We start from the raw sequence: 16228 nt of genomic DNA, 5'->3' as shown, positions 1-16228 counted from the left end.
ACCTATTTGTGAACGAAAGAGCTCACAGGGTGCCGGGGGTCGCCCGAGGCCAGGGCCCCCCTGCCCGATACTGGCCAGATTGCTGAATTACAGAGATAGAGATATGATCCTGCAAGCTGCCAGAGTTACCCCGCCAATTAAGTTGGATAATTCGGAAATCACTTTCTTTCCAGACTTTACACAAGCTGTGCAAAAATAACGGCGCTCTTTTCTGGTCGTAAAAAAAAGACTACCTGCCATGCTCTTCCCAGCCCGTCTACGACTCGAGGCCGAGGGAAAGACTTGGGGGCATATTATCCAGGGCTTTATCTCCGCTTTTTTGGCTTTAAAAGCCAAGAAAGCAAAGATAAAATGATCTCCCTATTACCTAGCTGTCGCTAACACCAGTTAGCGACAGCTAGTAGGTGATAGCGACCATCTTGGGCCCCGCTTTGCATTTCAGAGATATTTATCACTAATGACATGCAAAGTGAGCGTGCCAAGATGTTAGCGACTGGAAACAGTCGCTAACATCGCTATCTCCTATTACCAACTTTTGGAGATATTCGCGCTAAGCGCGAATATCTCCAAAAGCTAACACCTGCCCTGAGCAGTTCTTAGCCATGTTATCCAATGGGAGGTGGATAGCATGGCTAAGAGCATTAGCTCGGTAATGCATGAATATCGCTGACTTTACAGCGATATTCATGCATTTCGGCCGATTTTTATCGCTTAGGAGATAAACCTTGATAATAGCAAGGCTCCTAAGCGATAAAAATCACCGCAACACGGCTATTAAATTATTGCCGCTAAGCCAACATAGCGATAATTATCGCTAGTTGTTGGTAATATGCCCCTAGATTTTTTGATCTTCTGGAAGCAGCATCCGACTGGCTTGATGGTTGGAGGGAATCAATGGAGAAAAGTTCCAGTGGTTGCTGAAGCTGACCACCTGACATCAACAGTAAGACTCCAGGTGGCCTCTAACCGCTTGCCCACCCTGAGGTTTGCCTGTTACACACCGACAACTGGCTCAAGTAGACATTAATTAAAATTGATGAGTGCCAGTGGACTCCGACTGTTATTATATACTGTAGTTTTGGTCCAACTGAGCCCAGAGAACTTATACCTTAATGTATCGGTGAGGTGGGAAGACGAGACACCATGCCTCCCCCCAATTTTTCTTCTTTTAGTAATTTGTTGGGCGACAGGCACTTTGTAACTTATGGGCAGTTTTGAGCCCAGAGTGCAGGGAAGCAGGGAGGGGGGTTGTTGGGTGGGATCGATTTTATTTGTTCCTAGTTATTGGGTTCGTAACGACAACACAGTCAGTAAATATTGTGGCGGGAGTTACATTTTACCATATCGTCCATGGGGGTACACTAGAAGAAGGATATTAAATTGTTGAGTTGGAATGTCAACGGCCTTGGGGACAAGATAAAGCGTTGTGTTGTTTTGCAACAAATTAAGAGATTTGCGCCAGACATCATGTTACTCCAAGAAACTCACCTGGTTGTTAACACATGCAGGGCAATGCACATGTGGGGCTATTTTAGATGATCGCACATGCGGGCTTCACAACCAACTCCCGGGGGGTGGGCATCATGATAAAAAGAGCATTTCCTCTATCGCTCACGTCCACTTGGGCCGATGATCATGGATGATACATCGGGGTCACTGGGACATGGGAGGGGCGGACCGTAATGGTTATGTCCATTTATGCACCGCCGGACCTACAGTCCACTACCTTCACTGACCTAAGAGCTATATTGCTAGCATTACCAGATGGACTGTTGGTGCTGGGGGGTGATTTTAACTCCATACTCTCTGGTACATTAGACAGATAACCCCCTCGTGTGCTGCCCCAATCTTCGCATTCCTTCTCCGGCTTCCTAGAGGCCATGGGACTTGTGGATGGGTGGAGATCCTACAACCTGAGCAAAATCCAACACACCTTCCATTCTGGGGCCACAACAGCCTCTCCCACCTAGACTACATTATAGTTCCCACCTCACAGGTCGCAAACATTCACGAAATTAGACACCTTGCCAGGAGCATTTCCGATCATTCCCCACTATGGGTACACATAATTCTTGACCATACACAAGTGGGAACAATCACCCCCATAAACCTGTGGTACTTACGAGTTCAGAAAATTCGTAAAGATCTGATTAAGTCCATAGACAACTACTTCCAAGAAAACGAGGCATCAGTGCACTCTCCCCAGGTCCTGTGGGAGGCCTTTAAATCTGTACTCTGAGGTCAGGTCCTCTCACTGATAGCGGGAATGCAAAAAGACAAACTTAAAGACATCTGTGATGCGGAGAAAGAGATATATCGACTAGAGCAGGTCATGGGTTCTGACGTCACACCTGACGCACTCCACACACTCTGCCTCCATCAAGATGAGTACAGGGCATTAGTGACTGACAGAGCCAAAACACTGGGACAGGATAAGCTGGGCCAGATCTTACGACTGGGGGGACAAGGCAGGGAAATTGATCGCTTGGCTTGACAAGAAAAAATATGCTACCAGACTCGTCCCAGAGCTCATAGATGCCAATATGATTCCCATAACAGACCCCCACAATATTGTTACCCATTTTGCTGACCATTTTTGAACTGTTTACACCTCAGTAGCGTCAAAGGCTGAAGACGAATCCCTGGACCTCCTTAGGGACATTTCTCTCCCTACTCTTTCACTTGAGGATCGAACATTCCTACCCAGCAACCTTTCCACTGATGAAATAGCACTCTCGATACGTGCACTGCACCCTGGCAAGGCCCTGGGACCGAACGGTATCCCTATCGAACTCTACAAACTCCGCCCTGACAAGCTGGCCCCATACCTAAAAGCCATGTACGAGGAAAGCCTTGAAAGAGGATCATTGCCTTTAGATCAAAGAATTGCAACTATTGTCACAATTTATAAAGAAGGGAAACCCAAAACCGACTGTGCCTCCTACCGCCATATCTCACTTTTAAATGCAGAGCCCAAATTCTTACCAAGCTACTTGCCAACAGATTAATTAAAGTTATGGTGGATCTGGTGCACCCTGATCAATCAGGCTTTATGCCCCGCACAAAACACTGCGTTAAATCTGCGCAGGATTCATGGGGTTTTGGGTAAAGCATACAGGAACAAGCGATTATTGTATCCCTGGATGCTACCATGGTCTTTGATACAGTTGAATGGCCCTACCTCTTCGCCGTACTCACGAAGTTGGGATGTGGTCCAGGCTTTATACGTCGGGTGCGTCTTCTATATTGTGACCCTGTGGCTTAAGTAGTTGTAAATAACAAAAAACCGGAGGCCTTTACACTCAGTTGTGGGACCCGACAGGGAAGCCCTCTATCCCCTCTACTGTTCGCACTGGCACTGGCACTGGAACCCCTTGCAGCATGGATCCGGAGAGACCTAGTCATTCGAGGAATGCGTTGGTCTCCGGATTGGGAAGACCGTATTTCTCTCTAAGCTGATGATATCCTGTTATACCTCACATCCCCTCAGAAATCACTGATCACAGTTCTCGACATCCTAGCCATTTTTGGAAGATACTCCAGGTTTGGGATCAACAGGCAAAAATCCATCCTCTATGTCCTCCACAGAGACCCATCTCCGTTACCTCTAAACTGCCTAATACAGACTGCCACACAAGGTTTCAAATACCTGGGAATATTTGCCTCACTTGATCCGGCACTCCGGTATTCCTGCAACCTTGTCCCCCCACTGCTCAGGCTCAAATGAGACGCCACAAATTGGAAGTCACTTCCACTTTCAATGCTAGGCAAGGCGGCCCTATTTAAAATGATGCCACCACCCTGTTTCTTGTATGCACTGCAGAACTCGGCTGACCCTGTCCCTAATTCATACTTCAGAGAGGTAGAAGGGTTCCAGCGTGAGCTTCTGTGTGATGGGAAACCACGCATCACCTTACACAAACTTACACTTAACTGGTATGACGGTCTAATCGGTTTGCCGGACAAAAAAATACTACTGGGCTGCCCATTTAGCAGCCATCAATTACGGCATCTACAGCCGCTCTGATGACCCGGGATTCAACATGGATAAATGGCTCCTCCCCGGAGGTGTATACAATTGGGTACTCTACTCCAAACCAGGCAGACACCCACTCACTGGTCCCACCAAACATGCAGTCGGTGTCTGGCACTCAACTAATAAATCGTTCGGATGGGACCAGAAACTTACACTAGCGACACCCCTATGGGATTCTCAAATACTGGGCAATTTATGGAAATCAGAGGGATTTGATAAGTAGGAGCTAATTGGCATCACGTGTATAAAAGATCTCTGAACAAGGACGACGTGTTGCCCTTTGCCGAACTCCAACGCCAGCACGAGTTGGCAGATACAGAGCGGTTCCGATATGTGCAAAAACGACATGACCTGCGAGCGGCCGTGCCTAAGTACTCCTCCCCCCGACGCATCCCCGCTAGAGGTCAGAATCCTTGACGGATACTTAACTGAGAAAGCTATTTCGCTCATATATAAAAAACTCATAAATAACATGGAAGATCCTCTCCGCACGTTGCGGGAAAAGTGGGTAGGAGATGGCATTGAAATGGATTACGAGGACTGGCAGGTTGCTATTTCCTTCCCCAGAACAGTCGCAATCCCGGCACGTCTCCGATTAATACAGTTGAAAATCCTCCACAGAATCTATGTCACAGGACCTCAGCGATTGCACATGGGAGGACCAACGGACGGGAATTGTAGATGGGGATGTAACCAAATGGGCACGTTCAAGCACATAATTTGGCATTGCGATTTCATCCATAGCTACTGGGAGAAGGTACACAATGTGATTAGTGAAGTTTTGTCAATTGCTTACCACCCTGAGGCACGTAGATGTCTCCTAAATATCTGGGAGCCCACTGACCTCAACACCTACACTACTCAATGGGCCACACTCGGACTCATGGTAGCCAAAAGAAACATTGCACAACTCTGGGGAGCTACACACGCACCCAAAATAGCAGATTGGAAGAAAGATCTCAACTTTGTATGCATAGGTAAAAGACGGTTTACATTGCGCGTGGCTGCTCCCGTAAATGGTCTAAAATCTGGGACCCCTGGAATACGCATTATGGTGATATCTGTGTCCCGCCCCGCAATATTGATTTTGATGACGCCCCTTCTCCTTGACCCCCAATGGAATATCCTATTGTATTTGTAATTATATTTGTCTCCACTGTATTTTCACACGTCATATCTGCTGTACTGTATGTTTATGTCGATACATGTTATTAAAAAGATATTTTAAAAAAAATAAAAAAAGATGTGCCAGTCCTAAAACATTGAAGTTTTCTATCTCTGGGTATGCTACAATTAACCAAATGGGGTTTCTCGTGTTGAGCCCCTGATAATGATGATAGAGTGGGCGCTCAAAAGATCTGCAGTTTCTTGGTCCAGACAGTACCTCAATTCTCGTTGCCTTCTGAGACGTGTTGTCTTGATGGTGTTAAGTAGGATAAAACAGAACGACACGTCCCAGAATGCAAAGTAAAAATCCCGGACGGGATAAACTACCCACCCATGGATCTGGGTATCTGCAGGGACTAGACCGCGTGCCGCTTGCAAACACTACTCCTTTGAGCTCGATGCCCAGTTCTCCAGTCCAGGCGCTATGGACACAGTTATTGTCCGCTAGAAAAGGGCTCTGCTGAGTAAGTCCTTACTTATCATGAGCCCGTGGGAAAATCCTGAGATGAGTCTGTCACTGCTCTGCCCACACGGCCACCTGATCCACTCCTGGACGGCATTTATGCACGTTTGGGACGCATGTGAGGTGCCCCCTGCGTCCGGAAACATCCCATACCAATAGGGGGCATCAGTCTGTACTGTCTGGGCAGTTTGTGCTGCGCCGGAATCACAATTCCCACTGCTGTGAGCTGCACAGAAAAGGGCGTGGTTGTGTCTGCTCCACTGGCGGTGATTGAAAATGCAAAAGGAAGCGATAAAATCAAACTCCACCCGCGCAACAGCAGGGACCCCTCTCCAAAGCTGTTCGTTTTTTACACAGCTAATCCTGGTGATATCAAACACACACACACCTCAGGGGCGGCAGTAAATCCAGGCATGCAATATGCGCAATAAAACATTGTTAGATACTAATCAGTAACAATTAAGACATAACTAAGGGGAAGGTACTAGCAAACACAATAACACATCAATAAAGGGAAATACAAGACGGGCGTTAATGGGCATTATTGGCACGGCTGCAGAACGCCAGCCCAAACTCGTATAGCCTTCACGCACCTTGTCGCTGATGTTCTGCAGTGCTTCCTTGCCGGTACCCCTTCGGATCTCCACCCTCCTCCCGGAATCAACAGATGGCTCCCCAGCATCCCAGCTGCTGCTGTTCTTGCCCAGGTGGGCCACGTCCCTCTGCTGGGCCACCACCTTGGCCGAACCCTTGCCCAGGGGCAGCGAGTGGAAGTCGATGGTCTTGTTCTCTGATGAGCCTTCCACCGGGCAGAACATGCCGCAGAATTTCTGCCGGGGCTTGGGGCTCCCGGAGCCCAAGTTCTTAAAGAAGCCATCCTCCTCCCCGTTCTGCCCGTTCTGCCTGCCGTTCCTGCCAGCCATGCTCGCCTCTGCCCCTGCCCAGCAGTCAATCTGCCCCTGGAGGGAAGAGAACAGCAGCGGATCAGTGTATTAGAGGGAGAGAGGGAGGCAGGGGCAACAGCATCAAACAGCAGAGGTTGAATCCACTCCCCTTCTGTTTTTTCTCACACTGGTCATTTTTTTCAAACAATGAGTTTCAGGGAGTGGCTCCTGGTTGTGGCCACCAAAGTTGGGCGTTGTGGGCTTACCCTTTTCTCTGCAGTGCTCTTAGAAGGAGGAGGAGGCAGGCTGCAAGTTCCCCGTTCAGCATCAAGACCAGGAGAAGAACTCTGCAGCAGAACCGGGCTCTGATCCGGAAGTGATGATGGTGTTCCTAGGCAAAGGGGGAGATGTCAGCATTCGGGGCGCTGTCAGCTTCAGCGGATGCCAGCTTCGGGAGAGGTGTCAGGTACCAGGGGGCTCCCGTGGAGACCCGATCGCGCAAGTTACAGGAGGTCTGAGGGGCGGGGGGAGGCAGGGTCCATTTCTTCTCGTGTAACCTCCCGCCTCCCGCGGCGATCTCCAGCCCCGGGTGGGTTTTGAGAAGGGAGGGGACTGACGAGGGGTTTCTGCCAGGTTCAACTAGCTCCTGCTTTGCCGGGAATGGTTCCCACTTCCCCTCCCCCGTGACACGCTGCTGAGTCACAGCTTTCCTTTATCACAGCAGCCAGGACACGGTAATAATGCAGGGTGGGTGCCAGACCCTCCCCAGCTTACATCCGCACAGGGGAAAATGCACCCTGCATAGCCCGACCAGAAAGGAGCAACGCCCACTGACCAGGTGCATTGCCAATGGCAGCAGAGCAGGGAGGTTAATAACGCCGCTATTGTTTTACTTAAACGGTCACATTTATTGTGTAGAGGGATCACTGTTCACCCAAAATATACACATTCACGATTTGCACTACCAGACAATCACTAATGAAATGACCGGCCATGACAAAAGGCAGGTTTTTGTGTGGCTGCTGGGGTGCATCGTGGGTACGCGGCGCCTTTAAGGAGCTGTCCGTTCAGCACCACCCTTCTCTCGGTGAGTGAAATGAGATGAGCGCAGGGGCATAGAACGCCCGCACCGGTGAAGGGGGGCTCAGATATATGCAGCGGCACTAGGTATCGCCCTCCCAACACCCATCCTCGTCACGCCCACCTCTGAGGTCCATTTTTAGCGTACCGAATAAATAATAATGGCCTCTATATATTCCCAACCGGCCTCGCCTGCACCCCTAATGAAGAGCGTTAAATAGAGGACTGTGTGGTGTAACACTAAAATTAATGCACATTCAAAACACAATGCGTCTTTTATTGCGTTATTGGCGAATGTAATTCTCTCTGATTGGAGCGCGTCTGTTAAAGGTGACACTGAAATAGCGCGCAAATGCGTGTAGCGCCAATCCCCTCAACTTCGTTGGTTTATGTTTGACTAGAGCATTGGAGCCTCAGAGATCTGGCCAAAGAATACTGTCTAGAAACGGGGCTTTTCTCCGGTGCGTCAGTGTTTTTAAGTTCCCCCATTCCCCAGGGGCGTGTCAGTGAAGGCGCCCCCACATTCAAATCGAAAGACCACAGAGCTTTCATGCATAATGTCTCGCCACAAAGTTTTATGAAGTGCGGGAGAGGGGGGGGGGGCGAGAGAGAGAGAGAGGTCACTCTCCACAAACTCGTAATACGTTTGGTTCGGGGAAGTAGGAAGGAGCGAGGGAAAGAGAGAAAGAACAGAGTTAATTAAGGAGACAGAATAGGAAATGAACGTGGGAAAAGGCAAATGTGGGGAATAATCAGAGGGAAGGAAATAAGGTAAGCAGGAGGCGTGGCAGGGGATAGGAGAACAAAGAGAACAAGAAACGATGAGCCTGAAAGAGTGTAAGTTATGGAGCGTGGCAGGAGAGCAGGCAGGGAAAGAGAGATACAATAAATGAGAGGAACACATACAGAAAATGACTGGAAGAAACATACGGGAGAAACAGGAATAGTAGTCGTGGTTGTGATGCAGTGTCTTCAAACCTTCACAGTTATTCAAGCTCTTTGACAAAATTATTCGAAAGGATAGTACTATTTTCAAAGTGAAAGTCATTATTAGGGCCCCAAATTCACAAGGCTTATTTCCATCAAGACAGTACGACTTATTTACGGACATTGTATATAACGTTACACCTACTGACAGAATAATGTCCCTTAATCAACTCGAAACACGATGGTCCCCTAAATCAGAGCAACAGCCAATCTACATCTCTGCAGAACAAAAGAAGCCGCAATGTTATTGAGCACACACATCATGCTCAAAATGCTTCACACAGATCAATAAACGGATGTAAGTAGCTACTAATTAGTACAATCCACTAATCAATACACAAATCTGTTCTAGCCTTAGCAGCCAATATTTAATATGAAAGACTTTCAAACAGTAGGAAACACAGTCAAATTCAATGACTGACCTTCAAATAGTACGAAACACAGTCAAATTCAATGACTGACTTACAAGCAGTACGAAACACCTTCACATTCAATGTCAACAGAGCCCCTGGACTCCAGTCAAAGAGTACCCAAGGGCAGAACTGTAAAAGGGACTCAGATGTCAAATGGTATAGGACCTTAAAAATGTCAGAAAAGATATATGAAAATGCCTAACATTTCATTTCATTTCATTAACTTTATTCAGTTCACATAATAGAAAGCCATGAAAGTTATACTTCATCTATAAAAAAATATACAGACACAGAATACATCACTAGACGTACAATACAGATATTCCATTACATTCTGGCTTTAATAATTGCAAAAAATAGAGAGCGGGGCGTACCTGTAAATTTTTAAAACTTTTTTAAAAGAGATTTTAAAAAGAGCCTCAGTGGGGTTTCATAAAAATTACAGAAGAACACAAAGTGCAGCAGATCCTCTGGAAACATGTTGTCGCAGCCACAGGGTGCTAGCGCTTTACCTTTTTGACTCCCCTTCGGTACGGCTAATAAAAGATGGAAGTAATCCAATCTAAATCTGATTAATAGGAAACACTTGTAAGCCAACAAGGGCCACGAGAAATATGGCTCCATTTCTAGAGATGATTTAAGCATCATGTGCTTACGCACACTATTTTTCATCAGTTCCATCTCCTCTCTTTTAGCTTTTTTGTGCATAATAAAATATTGTTTCACAAAAGCTACATCTGCCCTGGTAATACAATCAGATGTTAAAAAGAGATTTGGACGCCGCAGCTCACTAAAGCACCCCTTTAAATACTTTAGCCACGGTATATCAATCATGTGGTCCAGGATCAAGATCTCTTTTAAAAGTTTTTGGGTAAGGTCAAGATCTTTATTTAACCAGCATATGAGCCAAAAAAGCAATGGGCGCATAGCCAGAATATCACAAATGTATGTAAGGCCAGTTTCTTCATGAGCTATTAAATTCGCGGTCCCTTTAGGAACCCCCAGCAACTGCTTAAAAAATAGTTTTCCGTCACCTGGATACCCTCCAGACCTGTATATCCCCACAATTCGCTGCCATAGCTGGCAATCGATACACTCTTGGCTTGATAGATCTTCAACATTGCGGCCACTGGGCGATTGCCCATTTTAGCTGCAAAGTTAAATATCGCTGCAATGGACCTAGTCACCTCACCCCTTTTCTTTTTAAGTAGAGCGCCCCAGTCCAGACTATCGTCCAATAGGACGCCCAAGTAGGAGAAAGTTGAGGATATTGGCACTCTTTCTCCATTCACCTTAAAGGAGTACTGCTTTTTGGGGCGCAGCCCTACCTGCATTGCGTAGGATTTAGAATTATATATATGGCCAGATCTCGGTCGGCCATAAACCCCCGAAAAGCGTCAAGCAGGATCTGCAAGCTTTTGGAGGTACGTGCCAGGAGGACGGCATCGTCTGCATATAGCAAGGCGGGCAGGCCCCTGCGTCCCACGTACGGGAAGTCAACCCCGGTTTCCAACAAGGTCTTATCTAGGTCATTAATGTAGAGGTTGAAAAGAAAAGGGGCTAGAATACACCCCTGTCGTACCCCCCTTTCTGTATTAAAATCCCTGGTGACCCTCAGATCCTGGGCGTATCTAATGTTCACCCTAGTGTCTCTATGTAATTCCATCAGAAAGTCCACCAAATTTGCCTCCACCCCCATGGCCCTCATGGACTGCCACAACTTTCCCCGATTGACGCAATCAAAAGCGGAAGAAAGATCCATGAAGGCCATGTAGATTGTTCCCTTGCGGGCAAAGGTGTACTTTCCGAGGATTAGATAGAGATTAAGACATTGTGCAATGGTCGAGTGACCTGGGCGGAACCCATACTGAATATCAGAAATAATCTTATTTTCTTCCACCCAGGCAGTCAATCTATTTAGTGCGACTCCGCCTACGACCTTAACCACGGAGTCGATAAGTGAGATTGGTCTGTAATTCACGGTACAGTTACGGTCTCCCTTTTTAAACACTGGAACAATTGTGGAGACTCCCTATGACTTTGGGCACCCTTCCTTGGCGGCAGCATTGATCACCCCCACCAGGATTGATGCCTAAAGAGTGGGGTTAGATTTAAAAAGGTCCGGTGGAATACCATCCGGACCGGGTGCCTTCTTACATGAAAGACTAGTAATGCCTTCCTCCACTTCTCTTAGAGTGAATACAACTGCGTCCTCATTCAGTGTTCTTGCTTGCAACCGGGGTAAAGTTGAAACACTTTTAAAAATAGCACTAAAGTGAGACACCCATTCCTCTTCCGTTATATTGGGGGCCAAGTCCTCATCTCTTTCCCTTGTAAAAAGAGGTCTATTAATAAGGCTCCAAAATCTGGAGCTACTGGATAGAGTAAAACGATCTAAAAGTTCCCGCCATGTGACCTCCTTCAGTTCCATTTTTCGAGTGGCCAACATCTTTTTATAGTTGATACGAAGAGTGCGGATCTGCGATTCATCCCTCGGTTATACTTTCAGTGCAGCCTTTAGTTCTCTAGCGGCTTTGGAGCATGCTGGACTAAACCACTTGGGGTCGCCGGTAATCCTACTTTGGCCCGGGACAGATAACAGTGTCCCTACTTTGGAGACAATCCCATTGAAAGCATTAAGCGCACCCAAGGCAGTTGAATCAGGATTCATACAATAGGAACATTCTACCGCACAGGCTTCTTGGAGCTTTTCATAAAAAAGGGACGGGGTTACTTGGGACCATTTCATGCGTCGCCTACCATCGGTTAGCTTCAATGTGCCCGAAACTATCACTGAATCCTTCTTTTTCAGTATACTTCCTCCCAGGCGCACACACTCAGGATTGTGATCACTAAAGACACTCGCAAAAATTGCGAAGCCCAATAAAAAAGAGTGAACGCTTGTGGAAATAAAAATGTGGTCTATAAACGCTTCACCACTGCGACCTTTGAAAGCCGGTTCCTTTTGTTTGCTAAATGGTGATACAAAACTCATAGCTGAGAACAGGTCATATTCATTGAGCATATCATTAAGAACATCTCTCTGTGGAGAATGCTCAAAATGAAGGCCCCGAATCCTTGGACATCCCAGGTCACCCGTGTCGGTGGATTCAGGATCACCACACGGGTGAACGTTAAAATCACCTACAATCATAAGATTATTTCTAAGGGGACTACAATACTGCTTAACAAAGGTGTCCAGCTCGGTTATCTGACATGCCTCTTGTTTGTGTACTGCATTATAAAAGTTAATCAAACATAGACTGAGGTTTCCTTGCCCGAGAACGATTGCCTGAAAATCACTGTGGGCAGGGGAGATAACCTTAATCCTGCATTTCAGGGACAGAGAGGTAAAAATAACCAGACCTGCCCCTTGCTTTGCCACTAGATGCTGGAATTGCAGGAACAAAAAACACTTTATACCCCTCCAGAAAGAGATTACAATTAACCAGCCATGTCTCCTGGAGACATATTACAGGGAAATGGCTAAAAAAACTGCACCCATACTGAGTCTTCAACCTTCTCAGCCAGCCCCGCAATATTCCACGACAACACATTATAATCCTGGGTCTTAAGATGGTCCTCAGGGGGGACAATATTTGAATACTGCGATGGGACAACAAGTGGTATTCCTGGCTGCTCTCGTTCCACTAGCCCTTCGCCTATAATGACGTCTGATACTTCCACATTTGATATCACTATCGGCGTTTCGGTTGGAAGCCCTAGATCCGGCAAGACAAAATAAATTGGCACAAACATCTGGGCTATTTGATCTAAGCAAGCTGCTTTTTCACTCAGTCAATCACAATCATTCAGCCCTGAAAGAACTGCAAATCTATTTTGCCCCTGGGCAAAGGAGGAAAAATGATAGTCACCACAAGGATTAGCCCTTTCTACCCAGGGGTTAAAAATACCAGTCCTACACTATTCCACAGGCATACAAGGCCAAGTATAATGCTCTGTGTTCAGATTGTTCTGCCTGGGGTTCTCTACCGTATAGAAAAATCCCAAAGGCAGTATCTGAATTCCTTGACCCCTATATGCCAAACCAGCATTGACCTCCCTAAAAATTCTTTCTACAGGCAGTGGGTTGCTAAAGTTTACCACAATGCAATCCCCCCTTCTTGTTTTCCTAGAACTTCCCAGCCAAGCTACACGACGGACCATAACGATGTTATGTACAGTGGTTGGGCCTACAGCAGTATTGCGGGACAGCCAGTGAGTTACTTTATTTTTGAGTTGACCATAGTCCTCCTTTGTTCCAACTAGGAGAGGTGGCACATTACCTAAGATTAACACCAGCTGGGCTGATTGTGGGGGTAGGTCAATCACTGGTAAATTCTGTGGTACATCATTGGTTTGATCCTGCGACATGCCCCCATTCTTTCCCACAACATTAATTACTGCACCAGATCTCTCTACTACACAATTTCCATCTGTTGGCAAACAATCCGGGGTCTTATCATTCCGCCCCCATGCACTACTAGTAATCAGATCTATGGCCGTTGGAACACAGTTACTTGGTTGGCAGGGAGCACCAACCTTCCCCTCAGCAGGCGCCTTCATTAGTTCAGAATTTATAACAGGGGGGCTGCTGCTGCTATACAACAATGGTTTTGAAAAGGATTGCATAATTTTGTGCTGATCAGCTATACTTTGCTCAATATTATGCAATTTGATCATGATTGGGCGTAGTTTATCATCCAGTATACTGTATAGAGTAGATTTGAACACCTCTATTAATAACAGATCAAGCGCAGGCGGGACTGCCCCACTTAATGGTGCTGGTATCATTGGTACAGTAGATTTGGACTTTTTCGCTTGACTGCCCATTTCTTTTCCTGTTCTCTTAGTGCTACCAGCAGGGCAGCGTGCCTCCCCAAATCTTGCAGTGAGGTAGACTTATTAGCAGCCTTAGTGTTACTACGAGTAGTAACGGTCGGGCTTTTTCCCACACCTGTTCTGTCAGGAATTGGATGAACTGGGTGGGCAACCCCCTGCTTATTAATCACAGTGACAACAGGAAATAGGGGAGTAGCTATAATGTCCTGCTGGACCTCCAAAACTGGGGAAAGCACACCCGAATCAAGAATACCATTCTCCAACCCCTGCGTATGAATAGTGCTCATAATTTCATCTGTACAATTAATTGATTGAATTATATCCCCCTCCAGAAGCACTACTGAGCCGGCAGTTGGTGATCTAGAAAGGCATCTGTTTACCAGCTCAATCTCCCTATCTATCACCTTGGCCGCTCTAGTCAGAAAGGCGTCCATAGTAGTCACGGTTACTTTTGCATTACCCAGAACCTCATCTTGGTTTGCCTGTGTCTTGCGTCTCCCCATGATTGGTACTTAGGAATAATAATCTCTGCTTAGCTAGAACAAACAGTACCCCCAAAATATATATCAAGCAACAATCTTGTCAATTATCTCCCTCAGGTCAAGATTGCTAACTGCAAGCGGGTAAATATATCAAATATCTAGCAGTTGTAACTCAAGTTCACCATATATAAGAGTCTTGGATCACTGACCAAGTCTTTAGGGGACCGTTGTAAGGGGGGTGGCCCCGCCCTGCCTCCTCCTGGCTACAACGGGCGCGGACGGTAAGCGCCTCCGGGCGCTGTAGGACGACGTCAGCAGTGTGTGCGACCAAAGGGGGTGCTGGGAAATGAAGTCCGTAGGGTCTCTGGTGTCCAAATCAGCGGTATTTTCACCCCAAAACCGGGTGAATTATGCAGCTTCAAAAAGACCAGCGGCCGTAAAGCACCCCAGGAACAGCAACAGATTTCCCAGTTGACTGCGCGTAGCGTTCCGCGCCGCGATGATTTAAGCACCTCCGGGCGCTGTAGGACGACGTCAGCAGTGTGCGCGAACAAAGGGGGTGCTGGTAAATGAAGTCCGTAGGGTCTCTGGTGTCCAAATCAGCCGACACCCTCAGCGGTATTTTCACCCCAAAACCAGGTGAATTATGCAGCTTCAAAAAGACCAGCGGCCGTAAAGCACCCCAGGAACAGCAACAGATTGCCCAGTTGACTGCGCGTAGCCTAACATACAATTACATAAATTGCAAAGTCTGTAGCCTTTTGCAGAACCTAAACCAGCAAGATTCTTGCCTTAGATCCAGGAGCACGACACCCTAGAAGTGTTCATCCTGAAAAGAAGGAGATCAGCCACCAGAGGTGGCCATTTTGTGCATAGCAGTTGGCAGGAGAAGCATGGTGGATAAGTAAAGCACTCCTGGAAACTACTGCATAGAGGAAACTTGCAGAAAGATTAAAGTTCTACACCATAAATATAACTGTGGATGTTTTAAAGGGAATATGTTTTTGTATCTGGGCTCGCTTCAACCTTTTCAAGGTGGGAGATGTGTGTTAACACATCCATATCATTGCCACTGTCCTAGTTACTGACCTTTGAACCTCTCAAAGACAAATTACTAGCGTTGTTGGGATGACACTATATAAGGCGTTTCAGTAAACCAACCTGAGTCCAATCAGAGCTCTGGCTAGGGTGGCTCCCACATTTTCTTCAATAGTAGCAGGGCTCGAGTCGGGGGGTACACGCAGGTACACAGCGTCGGCCCACTCTTTTCACAGGGTGGACGCCGTCCCCCCTGCCAAGAAGTTGGGCCCACAGAAATATGCTGAACTTGTCCTAGTGTCATTTTCAGACACCAGGACATGTTCAGCAGTGCCTCCACGTTGCCTGCTTTCCATTCCCAGCAGCAATGTGCAGGCAGCGAGGGAGCCTTTTTTCACCTCCAGCTGGGCCGAAGTTAAGGGGCCATCCGGCCTCCTTTTGTTTGTATATGCTGACTGGAGGCCGCCTGGAACCTTACATTTAAATGTAAATGCCACAGAGGGAAACAAAGGCACACAGCTTGCCTTCTCTTCACAGGTACTTTAGAGAGGCATGCTTTTGCCTTTGTTCTGTCTCTGTATGTAAATCCAGACACCTTAAGATTATCAGATGGGTTAGTCTATCCCAGTATTTACACAAATAATTTAAATAGCACTATTTTATTTCTTTTATAGCGCTACGTCATGACGTCATGAGGTTATTTGCATATTTTCCTACTTGGTCAGTCCCCCCACTTCTTTTTATAGGGCTTCGGCCCTGAATAGCAGTGTGAAATTTAAATGTCAGCTTCTCTTTACACTGTCAATTTGATTTTCAGTTGAGAGAGTTGAATCAGA

The 16228-nt window shown here is 46.8% G+C and overlaps 1 protein-coding gene across 1 annotated transcript in view; it reads right to left on the bottom strand.

Annotated features, from left to right (window-relative positions):
* Positions 1 to 6720, bottom strand: part of DPYSL2 (dihydropyrimidinase like 2) — a 422636-nt gene extending 415916 nt beyond the window's left edge. The window contains exon 1 of the mRNA XM_078666613.1: positions 6260 to 6720. Within this exon, the coding sequence (XP_078522739.1) occupies positions 6260 to 6589 (330 nt within the window). The 5' untranslated portion in view covers positions 6590 to 6720. The remainder of the gene's footprint in view (positions 1 to 6259) is intronic.
* Between the last annotated feature and the right edge of the window lie 9508 nt (positions 6721 to 16228).

The sequence above is a fragment of the Lissotriton helveticus genome, chromosome 11 (assembly GCF_964261635.1).
Source record: "Lissotriton helveticus chromosome 11, aLisHel1.1, whole genome shotgun sequence".
Lineage (NCBI taxonomy): Eukaryota > Metazoa > Chordata > Amphibia > Caudata > Salamandridae > Lissotriton > Lissotriton helveticus.
The sequence above is the reverse complement of the archived record's forward strand: the minus strand, read 5'-3'. Positions and strand labels throughout refer to the sequence as shown.